General features: G+C 54.2%; 1 protein-coding gene across 1 annotated transcript in view; it reads right to left on the bottom strand.

Annotated features, from left to right (window-relative positions):
* Window positions 1–5,399: 5,399 nt before the first annotated feature.
* VAV2 (vav 2 guanine nucleotide exchange factor) overlaps window positions 5,400–13,212 on the bottom strand; it is a 150,865-nt gene continuing 143,052 nt past the window's right edge. Inside the window, exons 19-27 of the mRNA XM_010570820.1 lie at window positions 12,978–12,999; window positions 11,577–11,704; window positions 11,278–11,352; window positions 10,598–10,650; window positions 9,761–9,877; window positions 9,566–9,653; window positions 9,347–9,470; window positions 5,951–6,105; window positions 5,400–5,447 (exon numbers count right to left, since the gene is read on the bottom strand). Of these exons, the coding sequence (XP_010569122.1) occupies window positions 5,400–5,447; window positions 5,951–6,105; window positions 9,347–9,470; window positions 9,566–9,653; window positions 9,761–9,877; window positions 10,598–10,650; window positions 11,278–11,352; window positions 11,577–11,704; window positions 12,978–12,999 (810 nt within the window). The remainder of the gene's footprint in view (window positions 5,448–5,950; window positions 6,106–9,346; window positions 9,471–9,565; window positions 9,654–9,760; window positions 9,878–10,597; window positions 10,651–11,277; window positions 11,353–11,576; window positions 11,705–12,977; window positions 13,000–13,212) is intronic.

Below are 13,212 nucleotides of genomic sequence, written 5' to 3'. Positions count from 1 at the left end.
CCTCCAGACTTCTCCATGGACTAATTGCTCAAAATAACCACAGAGATGCAAACAAGTCTAAACTCCTGTTTGCAGTGGGCTGTTTCTGTTTGACAGGCCAGAACCATTTCATCAGCGTGTGCTAATTATAAATACGACCTTTGGGTTAGACCGGACCTAAAACAATACAAACCCAAGCAGACATTCAGCAGCCCGAGCCGTTCACCAAGCTCAGGAGGGACAGCAGAGAAAGCAGCAGCGACTTCAGTCCCTCCAAGCCCCAGGACCCCAATGCAGCTCCAAAGCAAGAATGAAGGTGATTTTTTTTTTTTGGTGGTCAGTCCAATGCAGAGGGAGCCTAAGGCAGTTCAGTCTTTTCCCTGTAATTCTTAGATTAATTATAAAATAAAGAAGCATATTGGTTTGTGTGCGCCAGCTGGAGTTTTCTAGGTCACAGAAAACATTATGGCTAATGCAGGAATGAACTAGCCAGGCGTGCTGCAGACCCGTGGCTCATCATCGCGTGCATCATGCTGCAAGCGTGGGCCGTCACCATCCCCATCACCACCGGAGCCCTCCCATCGCTCTCCCCTGCACCGCAGTCTGAATTCGGTCTTCAGAAAGCACTACTGGTGCATGACCCCAAACCAAAAGCGAGCTCGATCCCACACAGTCCTGCTGGGCAGAACTTTTCTGAGCTCTGCTCTTGGCGATCCCCTGCCTCAGTTTCCCCATCTTGATTGCACAGCGGTTTGGACCCTTGTTTTGGGGTTCACCGAGCTGGGTGGCACCGGAGCTTGCGCCCAGCTGACGTGCCTGCTCGCAGCAGGGACCGGCCGAGGTGGCAGAGGGAGGTGGCCACGGGCTGGCTGGCCACAGGCCACGGTGGCCACGGGGCATGCTCAAGGTCCAGCCCCAGGGACATCGCAGGGTGGCTGTCACACTCTGTGGCAGGGATCAGGACCTGCTGTTTGCAGAGGGCAGCCAGCAAATGCAACCACCCCCAGCACCGTGTTTGCTCAGAGCAGAGGCAGTGCCCTGGCGAGCCCAGCTAATGTGGGAGATTATGTCAGCAGCTGCTATTGCTGGGGAAAAAAAATAGTAATAAATAAAAAAGAAAACCTGTGTCTGGTGCATCGCCTCTCTGGGGCAGGCTGGGGTCTGTGCAGGGCTGGAGCCAGCTGTGCTGGCCATGGCTGAAGATTTATTCTCCTGTTAATGCCCCTGGGAAGGCTGCTCCTGGTCGGGTTACGGTGCCTGGCTGTGGCTGGGCACGGCCAATAAAAGCCCCATTTATCCCCGAGGCGTCAGACCTCGTGTGGGTGCAAACCCCAGGAGGAGGTTTGGACGTGGAGCTGAGCAAAGCCGGCTGTGGAGGCACCCACCTGGCCGAGACTGCAATGGTGCCGGCTCCAACCACCCCCCGAGGGTTAAATGTCACCAGCTGCCACCGAGGAGCCAGCCCCTGGGGTGGCAGGGATGTCCCCAGAGGCAGGACCTTGCACAGAACCAGATTTTTGCATTTACCTGCTCTTCCAGCCATCAGTCAGTTCCAGGCTCTAGTGCTGCATTTTTGCAGCCCAGTCTCGCCACGGGCATCTGACGGCGATGCCCGACCCACTCAGGGCTGGGCCGATGCTCATCGCCCGCAGGAGAGCACCCAGGTACCAAAACCTGGTATTTCATACAAGGTGCATGTTGGAGAGCTTCCCTGAGACTGAACAGTAACAACGGGGAAAGGGTTTACCCCAGGCAGGGGTCATGACCTCGGCCAAGGCTAAATACCTGGCTGAGCAGCTTCTTTCCAAATCAGCATCCAAAAGTTAGTGCCCAGCTCATGTCCTGCTTCTCCGAGTAAAACGCCTCGGCTCATTGCTACAGCCCATTTCAGCTGACCCTGTGAAAGTTGAAGCGAGAAGGAAAAAGCACTGGGGACTCCAAGAGCAGAAAAAAATTAATATTATTAATTAAATGACATGGCAGCTCACAGTGGCATCTCGTGTCGCTGCTCTGGGGTGAAACCTCCAGCAACGCCTCAGGTATTTTATAAGCAACTGTGCAATTTCTTTTATTGCTCTGGAAAATGCTGCTGCCTGCAGGGCCCAGTGGGATTCTGGAATATGATACTCGGGAGTGACTAAAAGCCGTGAAAAATCATGCTCCTTCTCTCACCCTGCAGCGGTTCAGCTCGGGCAGGGAGAGAAATCCCAGGAAAGCTGCCTGGCAGGAGCGCAGGACAACTGCACGAGAAGCAGCTGCTCCAGAAACAAGAAGAAGGAACTCTTGGCTTCAGCAGTGCTTCACTGCAAAGAGCCCTGTCTGGCACTGCAGGGAGGATTTACTCATTTACTCTGAGTTTTGGAAGGGGTACGAACGCTTACGGTTCACGGCAGGAATCGGAAAGGATCCGTCCCCACGAGCACGCATCTCCCCCGGACTGACCAAGTCACCTCTCCGGCCCCAGCGCGGCCGAGGAGGCTTTAGTGACAAGAAACCTGACACAAGCCTGAAGCTGCAGTAAAAACCATGGCTGGAAAAAAACCTATCAGCAAAATTACACTTTATTTTTTTTGTTGTGGAATTTACTTTGATGTATTGTAACTTAAAAGGGTCTGGAAAAACCACATGCAAAAGGGTTTCTAAGTAGCAGCTAAAGTTTCTATTCCAGCATTACAAGCTATTCCAAATGATTTCCAAATTCCCAGCTATAAACTATTCCATAAACAGTTTTATCTTTAAACCCCCTCCACCCTACCCCAGTTAGTGCAGTGCAAAGGAAAAACCCAAGGAATTTACATATTATTTTCCAACGTATCCCATTGCAATTTTGAATGATCTGCGATGAACTAAAATATATATACAATTTTCTCACCATCATAAAAAAACTTTTCCCTTTCTTATTCACAGATATATATTGTGGCAAATGGCTGAATAATTACTTACAAACAAAACAATATTTTTAACAAGTTTCTTACAACAGTAAACACGAGAGGGAGGGCTCTCTGGAGGGAAGGGGGATTTGGCAGGGCTGGGAGGGGAGCGCAGGCAGCGGCGGAGGTCGGGGATCCCTTTGGGGCGTAAGGGAGAGACGGTGCCGTGGTCCCCGTGACAAGAGGACGGGCTCTTCCAGAGGGATGCCCTCGCCGCCTTACAAAATCAGCCACGTTAAACAGGAGGGTCGCGTAAGGCTTTAGGATCTGAGGCATAACACGAGCCGTCGTGAGTTTGTCTCGGGTGTGTGTGTGCGTGCATCTCATCCACCCTAAATACGCCCACAGCTCCGGGAAACGGAGCGAAGCCCTTTGCTTTGCCCGGGAGGAGCAGGGCATTGCCAGCTCCCTGCTGGCTGCTCCCCCTCGAGCGTACCCCGAGCTGAGCACCGAGGGGCTGGCCGGGAGAGGTTAGCACCAAACAGTACCTTGGGAAAAGCCCCGAGCCCCCTCCGTGTCCCCGTCACCTCGCAGAGCAAGACCCCCCGTGTGCATCTGCCCCGGCCAGACCCCGGCTGCACCCACCCCACTCCCCCCCTGGCACCGAGAGCGGGGGCACTCGCAAGGCTCCGGGAGGAACGGGCAGCAAAGCAGGGCGGCTCTGGGCTTGTCACCGAGCGACATTTAATTTTCAAATTAATATCTTCCCCTTTTCCTTAAGAGCCCCAAACTCTTCCATTTATTATCCCAAGCAGGGCACTGCTGCTCCGTTTGCCGCAAGGCTTCGGATGCAGCCGTGGTACCTCCGTGCCAGGGACCGAGAGCATCGGCACCGCTCGCCCACCCCACGCCGGCGTCTCCCAGACCCGCGCCAGCGCGATGCCAAGAGCCCGCACCGGGAACGCAGTGTCCCAGGGCAGGACCACCCCAAGTCCCAGGGGAAAAACGTCAGGGCACGGAAGCACCAGCTCAAAATTCCACTTATCCAGAGAGGCTGGAGGGCATCTCCTCCAGCTCAGATACTGGATAGAGGAAAGTTGCTCCCTGTCACACACCCACATGCGGGTTTGTACATATTTGCACTTTGGAAGGAAATTCTGGAGCTGGAGAGCAAAGCTGGTGCCCAGCAGAAGACGATGGCTGGGATTTCCACCTGGCAGCTCTGCCTACCCACCACGAGTGCTGCACTTTGGAAAGAACAGACTCGGACGGACGGTGCTCAGGACAGAGCGGCAACGCCAAGACAGACGGACCTTTACTTGACAGCAGCAGCAGTAACAGCCTGTGGGAGGAAGAGGGGGCAACGCTCACAGTCCCCAAAAGTGCACACAGCTGGGGAAGAAGAGATGCTTTCACAACTTAGCGAGAAAAATCAGGAGTTGATCCAGTAGCCCTTACTCAGGTGGGTTTGCCCCCCTGAACTCAGCGAGGTGGGATGTGTCACGGCTGCAAGAAAAATCAGCCTGGCTCGGAGAGGGAGGGGGTCCTGCCCGCAGCAGGACCAAGCTGGGAGCAAGGGCAGGACAGACCCACGGACACACACTCGTGTCCGCTCCTCTGCATGTACCCGATGCCTTGGTGGCCTCCAAAACCCTTGTGTGGCAAAGTGCATCTCCAGTCCTGCAACGCGCCGAGACCTCCTGCTCACCAGTGGGACCAGCCTGCACCCTGGGCTGCCCCCTCCGCCCGCAGCAAGGCTGGTGGGACCGAAGGTGGTTGTAAAGCAAACGGGCTTGGGATGCCAAAGTGGCTCTTTCCCCTCCTGTCTGACCTGGAGGTCCACTTCCAGCCTATGTCTGATGGTCGAAATGCACTCCTGGTTTCGCAGCTGGCATCCTTCAGAGACGAGCAACAGCCCTTTCCTCCTCCCGGGTCGGGTATCCCCGCTCTGCCCCCTCGTCCCAGCCGCAGCACGGTGCTGCCAGGCGCTGCCGCGTGGCTACCAGGGAGACTGCCAAAATCCTGACCCGGGGAGCCCACCCGAGCAGCGTGGCAGGGGGACCGCATCATCTCCTTGGGGCCGAGTCGCTCCCTCCCCTTAGAAACACCCTAAATTCCCCGGGCACCCACCCGGGCACAAACCTTCAGCCTCACCCTCCCACCACCATCACCACAGTGGCTTTTAAAAGACCTTTAGTAAAAGAGGTTTGGAGGACCCCATCCTCTGGTGGGCACCGCACAGAGTCTTTCAAGCTCTGTCCATGCAGGGAAGCGCAGCTTTCCCGGGACTCTTCTGCAGCTGCTACACGAACATTATCCGACAGACCATCAATCTTCTATACACGTAACAGGAGCGAGGCCGGCGGCGGCCCCGACGCGCGCGCACACACACACTGTACAGAGGAACGGATTGCTAAAGAGTCTGCGAGAGCAGTCCTGGGACGTGTCCGGCCACGGCTCACGGGGAGCTGCGGGCGTCGGGACAAGTGTGCACGGTCTGCAGCAGCTCGCTCTGGGCGTTCGATGACTTTCCATCAGACATCCCCGCAGTCATTGCACCCCCTCTTCTTCCACGTACGTCGAGGGAAACCAGCCAACCTGTCAGGGAAGCGGAGAGGTGAGCTGGAGACTGGGGAGCTCAAGGGACCTCCCGTGCCGTCACCGGGACTATTCCCCCTCTGCCACACGCTGTTCCCGGTGATCCATTTGTATGGTGCTGGATGCGCCCACATCCCGACGCACGGTGCAGTGCAGCCGTTACCCTAATTTGGGACGGAGCTAGCAACTATACATTGCCTCAGACACACGGGTCATCCGCAACATATAAGGGATTAGGACTTGACAATCTGTGCCCAGTGCTACAAACTCCGTGGGACACCGGGCATCGCACGTCACTGTCACACAGCACCGACCGGCGACGCTGTGGTGGCTCTCGTGAGAAGAACGCCCACCCAAAAGCCAGAAAAGAGCAAGAAGGAGTGGGACATGTCCCCCTGCCCGTTGCTGTCCTGACAGCAGGTTCTGCTCCGGCTGGGCACGTTGAGAGCAGGGAGCACCGCATGCCGCAGAAACGGGACAGGACATTATCCGGCTGCACTCACTCTTCCGTTGGTTTCCCCCTTCCACCATCCCTGGTCCCCGCCAATCCTGCTGTAGATCTTCACCACGTCACCCTCTCGCAGCGAAAGCTCCCGCATGTCCCGCGCCGCAAAGTTGTATCGTGCCACCGCCGTCCCTATGACCCGTGGGGTGAACACTGCGAGGGGACAAAGCAGAAGGAGTCGGGAGCCGTCCCATTGTGCGGGACCGGCCGAAGCCTGGGGAAAGCTTGGTGAGGTTCAACCTGGGTTTTCCACGACGGCGCTGGCTCCCATTGCAACGCCATGAGCCGGAGCAGCTCAGATGGCAGGGCTGGCCTCATCCGAACCGCTCAGCCCAACATGGACTGGGGCGGTTGGGGTTAAACTGGATTCCTGCTGGGCTTTAAATAGTTCTAAGGGCTTGGGAAGCCCCTCTCTGCTGACCAGGAGAGTCCAGGAGGGGCTGTGACCCCGTTGGTGGGGATCGCTGGGGTGAGGGACACTTTTGTGAGAAGGGAAGGAGGTGGTGAAAGAAAAGATTTCATAGGAATACACGATCATTAACAATGAAATCATGGAAAAATCCTGTTCCACCATTAATGTCAGGTCTGGCTGCCACACAGCTCCCAGCACCTGATGGGACCACCTTGTGAAAAGGAGATTTGGCAAACAGCTTGTATTTAAACTACTTTGAAAAACTGAGTTACTGGGATTGGATTCTCCTAGAGATGCTGAGCAAAACCCTCATGTTTTGACATGGGAGGAACAAGCTGCAAACCCACCATCCTCCCTGCTCCTGTCCCTGCCAGGGAGAAGCCAGGGCCCTTGGAAACTTGGTTCCATAACAGACTAAAAAGTGCAAAAACACCCTGCAAACCCTAACGCTGACCAACAGCTTGTCATAAGAAGTATAGCCCCGTGAGCTGTCCCGGGACCCGACCTCCACCAGCACGGCCCCAGCACCACGGATCTCCATCGCTTCAGGTAGGGGATGCTCGGGGGAGGTACAAGGAGGAGCAGCAGTGTGGGAGGTAAGGCAGGGGCAATGTTCAGCTTCCCTGCCCCATAGTTTGGGCAGGGAGAAGGAGGGCTGGAGAGCAAAGGTGGGAGGGATGGGATGGGCAGAGGAGGAGAAGAATGCACGTCCTCTGAAGTTTGCAAAAAAACAAAACCCCCACCCTGGAGGGACGTTGTGTTTTGGTGAAGCTACCCTTTTTTGTCCCAGGAGTTTCAAGGATTAATTTAAATTCTAAAAGTTTGCAAACCGAGGTTGAACTAAGTTTGAGGAAAAGCTTTGCCCAGGTTTTCAGCTCTCGGGATGGAAGGAGATGAGAATGGCGATGGAGACGGTCCAGACACACAGCGTGCAATCACTGGAAGACTCGTCCGTCCTCGCCACGCAGCCAGGCTGGAGAACGGAGCGAGAATCATGGCAGCTTTGAACTCTTTCATCAGGAGCTTGCTCAGAGCCCATTGCTGCACAAATTACTTTCTTCAATACTTTCTATGCAGTTAAAGGATCCCAAATCCCCAGAATTATGTTCTAATACCTTGAAAAGTTAAGTGTTCTTCCCGAACACAGCACCAAGGAAAGCACGTGTGGCCTTGCCCGTGATTTTCCCTGCCCAGCCTAAAGAAAATACTGAAAGGGAAAAGCTTAAACAGGAAGAAACGAACTGGCACGATTTTGCTCTGATCCCTGCCAAACAGGGAGGAAGACACCGGTCTGTAACACATTTAATCAATGGGGTTCAAAGGCCGGAGCAGCAGTGTGCTCTCTGCAGGGAAGCTGAGCCCCAAACTACATTTGACAGCCCAGGTCCCCCCCGACCTTCTCAGCAAGGGGCTCCTGAGCAGCCTCAGACACCAGAGCTCAAAAACTGCCGGACATTGAGATGTTCTCCTTGTACAGCAAGAAGAAATGGTCTGGAAGATGGTGTGATGCCAATGCTCGTTTGGTGAAACACACAGGATAAACAGGTCGAGCTTGAAGTACATCATGAGATCCCAATGTGCTAGATTCACTTTTTCATTAATTTTAGCCCCCTTTCTCAAATAGTGACAACTCCATCTTCTCCCTGCCTTAATTTTGGGGAGACGGGGGAGTGCGTTTTGCTTCCAGCCAAGCCTTGGTTAAATTAACTTATTTCCAGGCTGTGCTCCAGGGCAGCACTGGGGACCCCCTGAACTGCCTGCGAGTGATGGAGGGACAGCGGGGACCCTGCAGGTCCCGCTGGTGATGGCTTTCAAGCTGGGGATGCTGCAGCCTGGGAAAGGCGGCAGGTCTCTCCGGTGGGGAGAGGCACTGGTACCTGACCAGAAGGGACTGGAGGAGCTCTGAGAAGAAAAGTTGAGGCCCTGAGGACTGAGAAAAGAAAAGTTGTAGGAAGCGCAGGAGGCTGCAAAGAGGTTAGAGAGAAACAGAAAGAGGCAGAACACGCATTAAAAAGGAAATTAAAAAAAAAAAATTATAATGCACAACACTTTAAAAGCCGACGGAGAAGTAAAGGGCAAAGCATGCGGATGGTCTTGCGCAGGGGCTCGGAGCTGGGACAGCCAGCAGCAGGTCAGGTCGCAGCCCCGCAGCCAGCGTGGGGGCTCAAAAGTCATCCTAGGGTTGTATTTCATGTAAAAGGATATTTAATCAACTTTTAAAAACTATCTTCCTTCAGTATCTTTTTAAAATATACCATGGAAAAATTTTTCAAAAATGCATTTTTCCCCACAAAGCAGTTATTTCTGTACTCAGGCTTTTAGACAAAATGGAACATTTTGCACTAATGCACATTTTGCTTTCCATTTGTTTCCATTTTTTTCTTTTTCTTAGTTTAGGCACAGACTTACCATTTCTCCCATCATCTCCATTAAAGGAGTCCCACTGGGATTCAAACCATCACAAGTCACACTGGAACCGGATCCATTAAAACACACACACAACAACTCACGTGGGCAGGTAAGACACGATCTATCCCGCTAACAGAGCATCACGTCTCTGCTCAACAACCCGCAGGTGGAGGGGCTGCCCTTGCAGCCGCAGCTCCTCTCTCAGCAGGACCAGGGGGTGGCAAACCACCCCCGAGCACAGGGTGCAAAACCACAAGAGGGAAACCAGCCTCCCCCAGCAAAAGCTCTCCCCGGGCGGCTGCACCCGCTCCGCAATGCCGCATGAGCTCGGAGGAGCAGTGCCAGGCAGCCCCAGCTCGGCTGGACCCCCCCGATCCCACCACCTCCTCTGAGACCCGTCCTCAAAGTGCCACCAGCCGAGCAGGACACTCGTTTACAAACTGGGGGGCTCAAGCCCTAGAGCAAAGCTATAAATCCCTTCGTCCAGACGGTGCTCCTACACCTTATTGAAAGGGTGAGATTTCCCATCAGAAGTTTAACGGCACCCACTCGCGCGGCTGAGCTGGGTTTTACCTGGAGAGCGGGTGAATGTCCTGGAGGTAGAGCGCTCCCGAGATTTATAGGGGTATTTCAGTGTTGTGTCCAGCTGCTTGAAGCTCTCCTTCAGCGAGTGGCTCTGGTAGTACTCGACCAGCTCCTGGGAAGGATGGAGAGGCACCCAGGTGTCTCCACCGTCCTCTGCGTGACTTGCAGGGACGGTGCACACGCTCAAAAGGGGCTACAAAAACCTACCAGCAAGCTTTCAAACTTCTTGGCTTCCGTGATGTGAATCCAGTTGTCCTTCTCCACCACCTTGATGTGCTTCACCTCCTCGTTGAACCTGCGACGGGTAGCAAAGGCACTCAAGAAAACGTAGCTGCGTGCTCCAGCCCTGTCTCGCCCTCCGCGAGCGAGCAATACTAAATTACTAAATTAAGTATTACTCACTTAATACTGATGGCAAAGCGCTCGGCCTCGGCCGGCCGCTCCCGGATCAGGTAGGTGCCGCTGACGTGAGACTTGAGCAGGTTGTCCGTCTGCTGCCGCTCCATGTTCCCTGCAAACCTGAAGCCCAGAGGCTAATTAATTAACTTAATTAACTGAGAATGAATGCATATCTTTAAAATAGGCATGTTTTAGACAGAAAGATACATCTTTTTTTAAAGGCATGAAGTTTGAGAAGGCAAGTAGGGAAACAGGTCTCATCCAAAACTTCATGAGCAGAAAGGAAAGTGCCCCAAGATCTAGAAGAAGCTGCTCAGCCACTGAGCAGAGAGGGTGAGCGACACAGTGTGCAACCTCTTCCCTTTGACGTACCTTACACCTAGAAAATCCCACTAATTGGGAATCGGTCCCCAGGTAAAAAAAGCTTCAGCGAGAGCTGGGGAGTGGGGATAATTTAAACTCATGAATTTGCAAACCTGGCTGGAGCTGAAGGGAAGGAGCAGGAGGCAAGCCAAGCGCAGACCCTCCCACCGAGGCAGGAATTGCTTCCTTCCTCCCAAAATGGTTTTCCGGGCACAGAAAATGGAAAGAGAAACCAGCATCTCTCCTTTTGCCTCTGACCCTGTCCATCAGTGAAGAAATCCCTACTGACCCTGCAAGGGCTGCACCAGGGTTCAACACCCAAATGCCACTGCAGCGGCTGCGGCGGGGCCACAGGGGAGGCGGGATGCAAAGCATTGCGAGCCTGCATTCATAATTCATTATTAGGGTAGATTCCTGACAAAGTAACAATTAAAAGGCAAGGTCGATATAACTTTATGGCCAGACGAAGGGACTCACCATGGATACGCTGTGTAGTCTATCTCCCGCGAGGGCGGCCGGCTGTTGGGAGGCTGCAAAGAGAGCATTGCTTATTACTGATGAGCCAGCGTCTCATCGGGCTATAGACCGCAGGCGAGACGCTCCTCTTCACGGGAGGGTTTTCATCTGCCAAGCCATTTCTGAATTATTGGCTTCGGCAGCGGAGGGCAGTGTTGCAGCTGAGCACTTCTCTCTCAGCCTCCCAGCTGTGATGAGCACGCAGCGTTTTTTCATTTACCTGAGCGTTTTTTAATTGGGAAGCAGCTGACAGCATTACAAAACACAGTAAAAAAACCCCAAAACCAAAGAAATAATATGCAGTTTTCCTGTACTGTGACTGATCTTGAGTACTCTGCTCCCGAGTCAGCTCTGCAGAGAAGGAACGGAGCCTGGACCTGGTCGCACCAACCCCAACCTTGGGAACGGGGCTGAGACCAACTTGGCCAGACATTTGCAACCATGGGATGACGGATCCACTTCCTCGCTAATTCAGCCACAGTAAAAGGCCACATTCAAAGTCCAGGGGCTTACTGGAAGGACCAAGGGTCTCAAGCAGAAGGCTGAGAAGAGCGACAAGCACCACCGGAGCAGCACCCTCCTGTGACAGCCCCCAGCACCCACCCCGGCACTCCAGGCTCCGTCTCCTCTTCGGCACTTACCCTCGCATCAACGGGGCAGGGTTTTACTGACGAGCTGGGAAAATAACCCGACTTCTTCGTCTGCAGCAGCCGCCCCTGCAAAGCCAAGCAGGGTATCAGATTGGGACGTGCATGGGGTTGCAGTGTTTTTGTCGTGCAGGGATGGGGACAGGCTCCAAACTGCCTCACAGCTCCCCTGGCCCCGGCTTTGAACCCCCAGCACATCCCTGTGCTCTGGGAAAGCCCACAAATAAAAGGGCCAATGCAGAAGTCACTGGTTTAAAACTTCCTGGGAATTTCCAGAGGGGAATCATTCTCACCTCCCACCACGGCGAGTCGGGGTCCCCCCTCAGCAGCTCAACCACGTCCCCAATTTGAAATGTCAGCACTGGCTTCCCAGGGGGGGCTGGGTTTCCGTGGTAATTCTGAACCACCACCATTTTAGGACCTGGGAGAGAAGCAAAACAGTTTCATCACCTAGTCCCTGTTAGAAAAAAACATAACAAAAATACCCCTCCTGAAGGCTGTTGTTCCTTATCCTGTGAACCACGAATCTAGCGGCAACAGCAGGCAGGATTTTGGGGCAGAAAGCATGAAAGCAGAAAGGAACAGTGCCCACAGCGAACTGTCTTGGCTCCCGCAGTTACATGGATGATTGAGTTCCCTGAGCAAAAATAAACCCAAAAAGGACCCAGCCAAGCCAAAGCTCTGACTTCCAGCCCTGCACTTGGACTTGAACCTCAATGCCCGGCCGGCACCAAACCCCACCAGATTCAGCGGTGACACCCGTGATTGCAAAAGGGACCAGCAAACACTCGCCTTCCACTGAACTTCAGCCAGACCCAGGACCCAAACGCCCCTGAAGCTCACAGTCAAAGTCCAGTTGTCTTGCCAACAACTGCACATTAAATAAGCTTCCCCAACTGCAGTAAAACCACAGTGTTTATCTTCAGAATGCTTCCCCACCTCTGCCTCTCCCCGCCCAGCGAGAGCACTCTGTACTTGCTTTTTTTTTTAACCACCAATTTGATTCAGGTTTCTTTTTGCCAGGCTTGGCTTTCCTTTCATCAGAAAAAGCACAAAAACAAATTGTTCCTTCTCCTTCGAGCCAGAGCATGGGCAGGGCAGGCCCACCACTCCGTCTAGGCTAGTTTTAAGCAAAGGAAAATAAAAAAAAAAATTGCAGCGACCATCACGACTCACAGCCCCATCAGAGGGCAGCGCCTGGAGCCGCGCATCCCTGCAGCACACCGGCCACACGCCGGCAGGACGATGCTCCCCATCAGCAACAAGCCTCCCTGCCAGAACGCGTTTGGTCCGCTTTGAAGGACGATCTGGCCCAAGGAAATTCGGCAGGCTCTGCTCGATGACGGGTGCGGGGTGCAGAAGCTTTACTCGCAAGGCAGAGCAGGCCAGGGGCACGAATGCAGCCGACGAAACGACGCGGTGCTGGTGGCCGCGGTGGGCAAGGGCTGAGCCCAGGGAGAAGCTGGGTCTTCCCGCAGGAGACCCGACCTGCTGCTTTGGGGAGCAGGGACAGGAGAGACCTCAGCACCCCATCGCTTGCCGTGAGGGTGGCACAGGACCCTTCTGCAGCTGCTAATGCTCCTTTGTGGTTTTGGAAGGAGCTTCTCCCTCCCACATGCTCAGTTTTAGGGACACCTGCAGCCACAATCAAGACACTTTCTGCTTGCCCTCCTGCAATACACTAACGCCCTTACCAGGTCCAGCACTCAGTGAATCCTGCAAAGAGAAAGGAAAAAAGTCTCCGTGAGGACTCGGCGGTCTCAGCTGTCTCCACGAGCACCCGCCCGAAGCCACTGGGATGAGAAACCCTGTCCCAAACCCCCCCCGGTACCTCCCAGCCCATGGTGCTCGCCCTTGCTGGGTGCTGGCACCCCCCCGAGAGCTGTGGTGCTGCACAAACTGGGCCAGTTTTAGGCTGGAGAAGAGGCC

This window comes from Haliaeetus leucocephalus, unplaced genomic scaffold (genome assembly GCF_000737465.1).
Source record: "Haliaeetus leucocephalus isolate CR32 unplaced genomic scaffold, Haliaeetus_leucocephalus-4.0 Scaffold306, whole genome shotgun sequence".
In the NCBI taxonomy this organism is placed as follows: Eukaryota; Metazoa; Chordata; class Aves; order Accipitriformes; family Accipitridae; genus Haliaeetus; species Haliaeetus leucocephalus.
The sequence above is the reverse complement of the archived record's forward strand: the minus strand, read 5'-3'. Positions and strand labels throughout refer to the sequence as shown.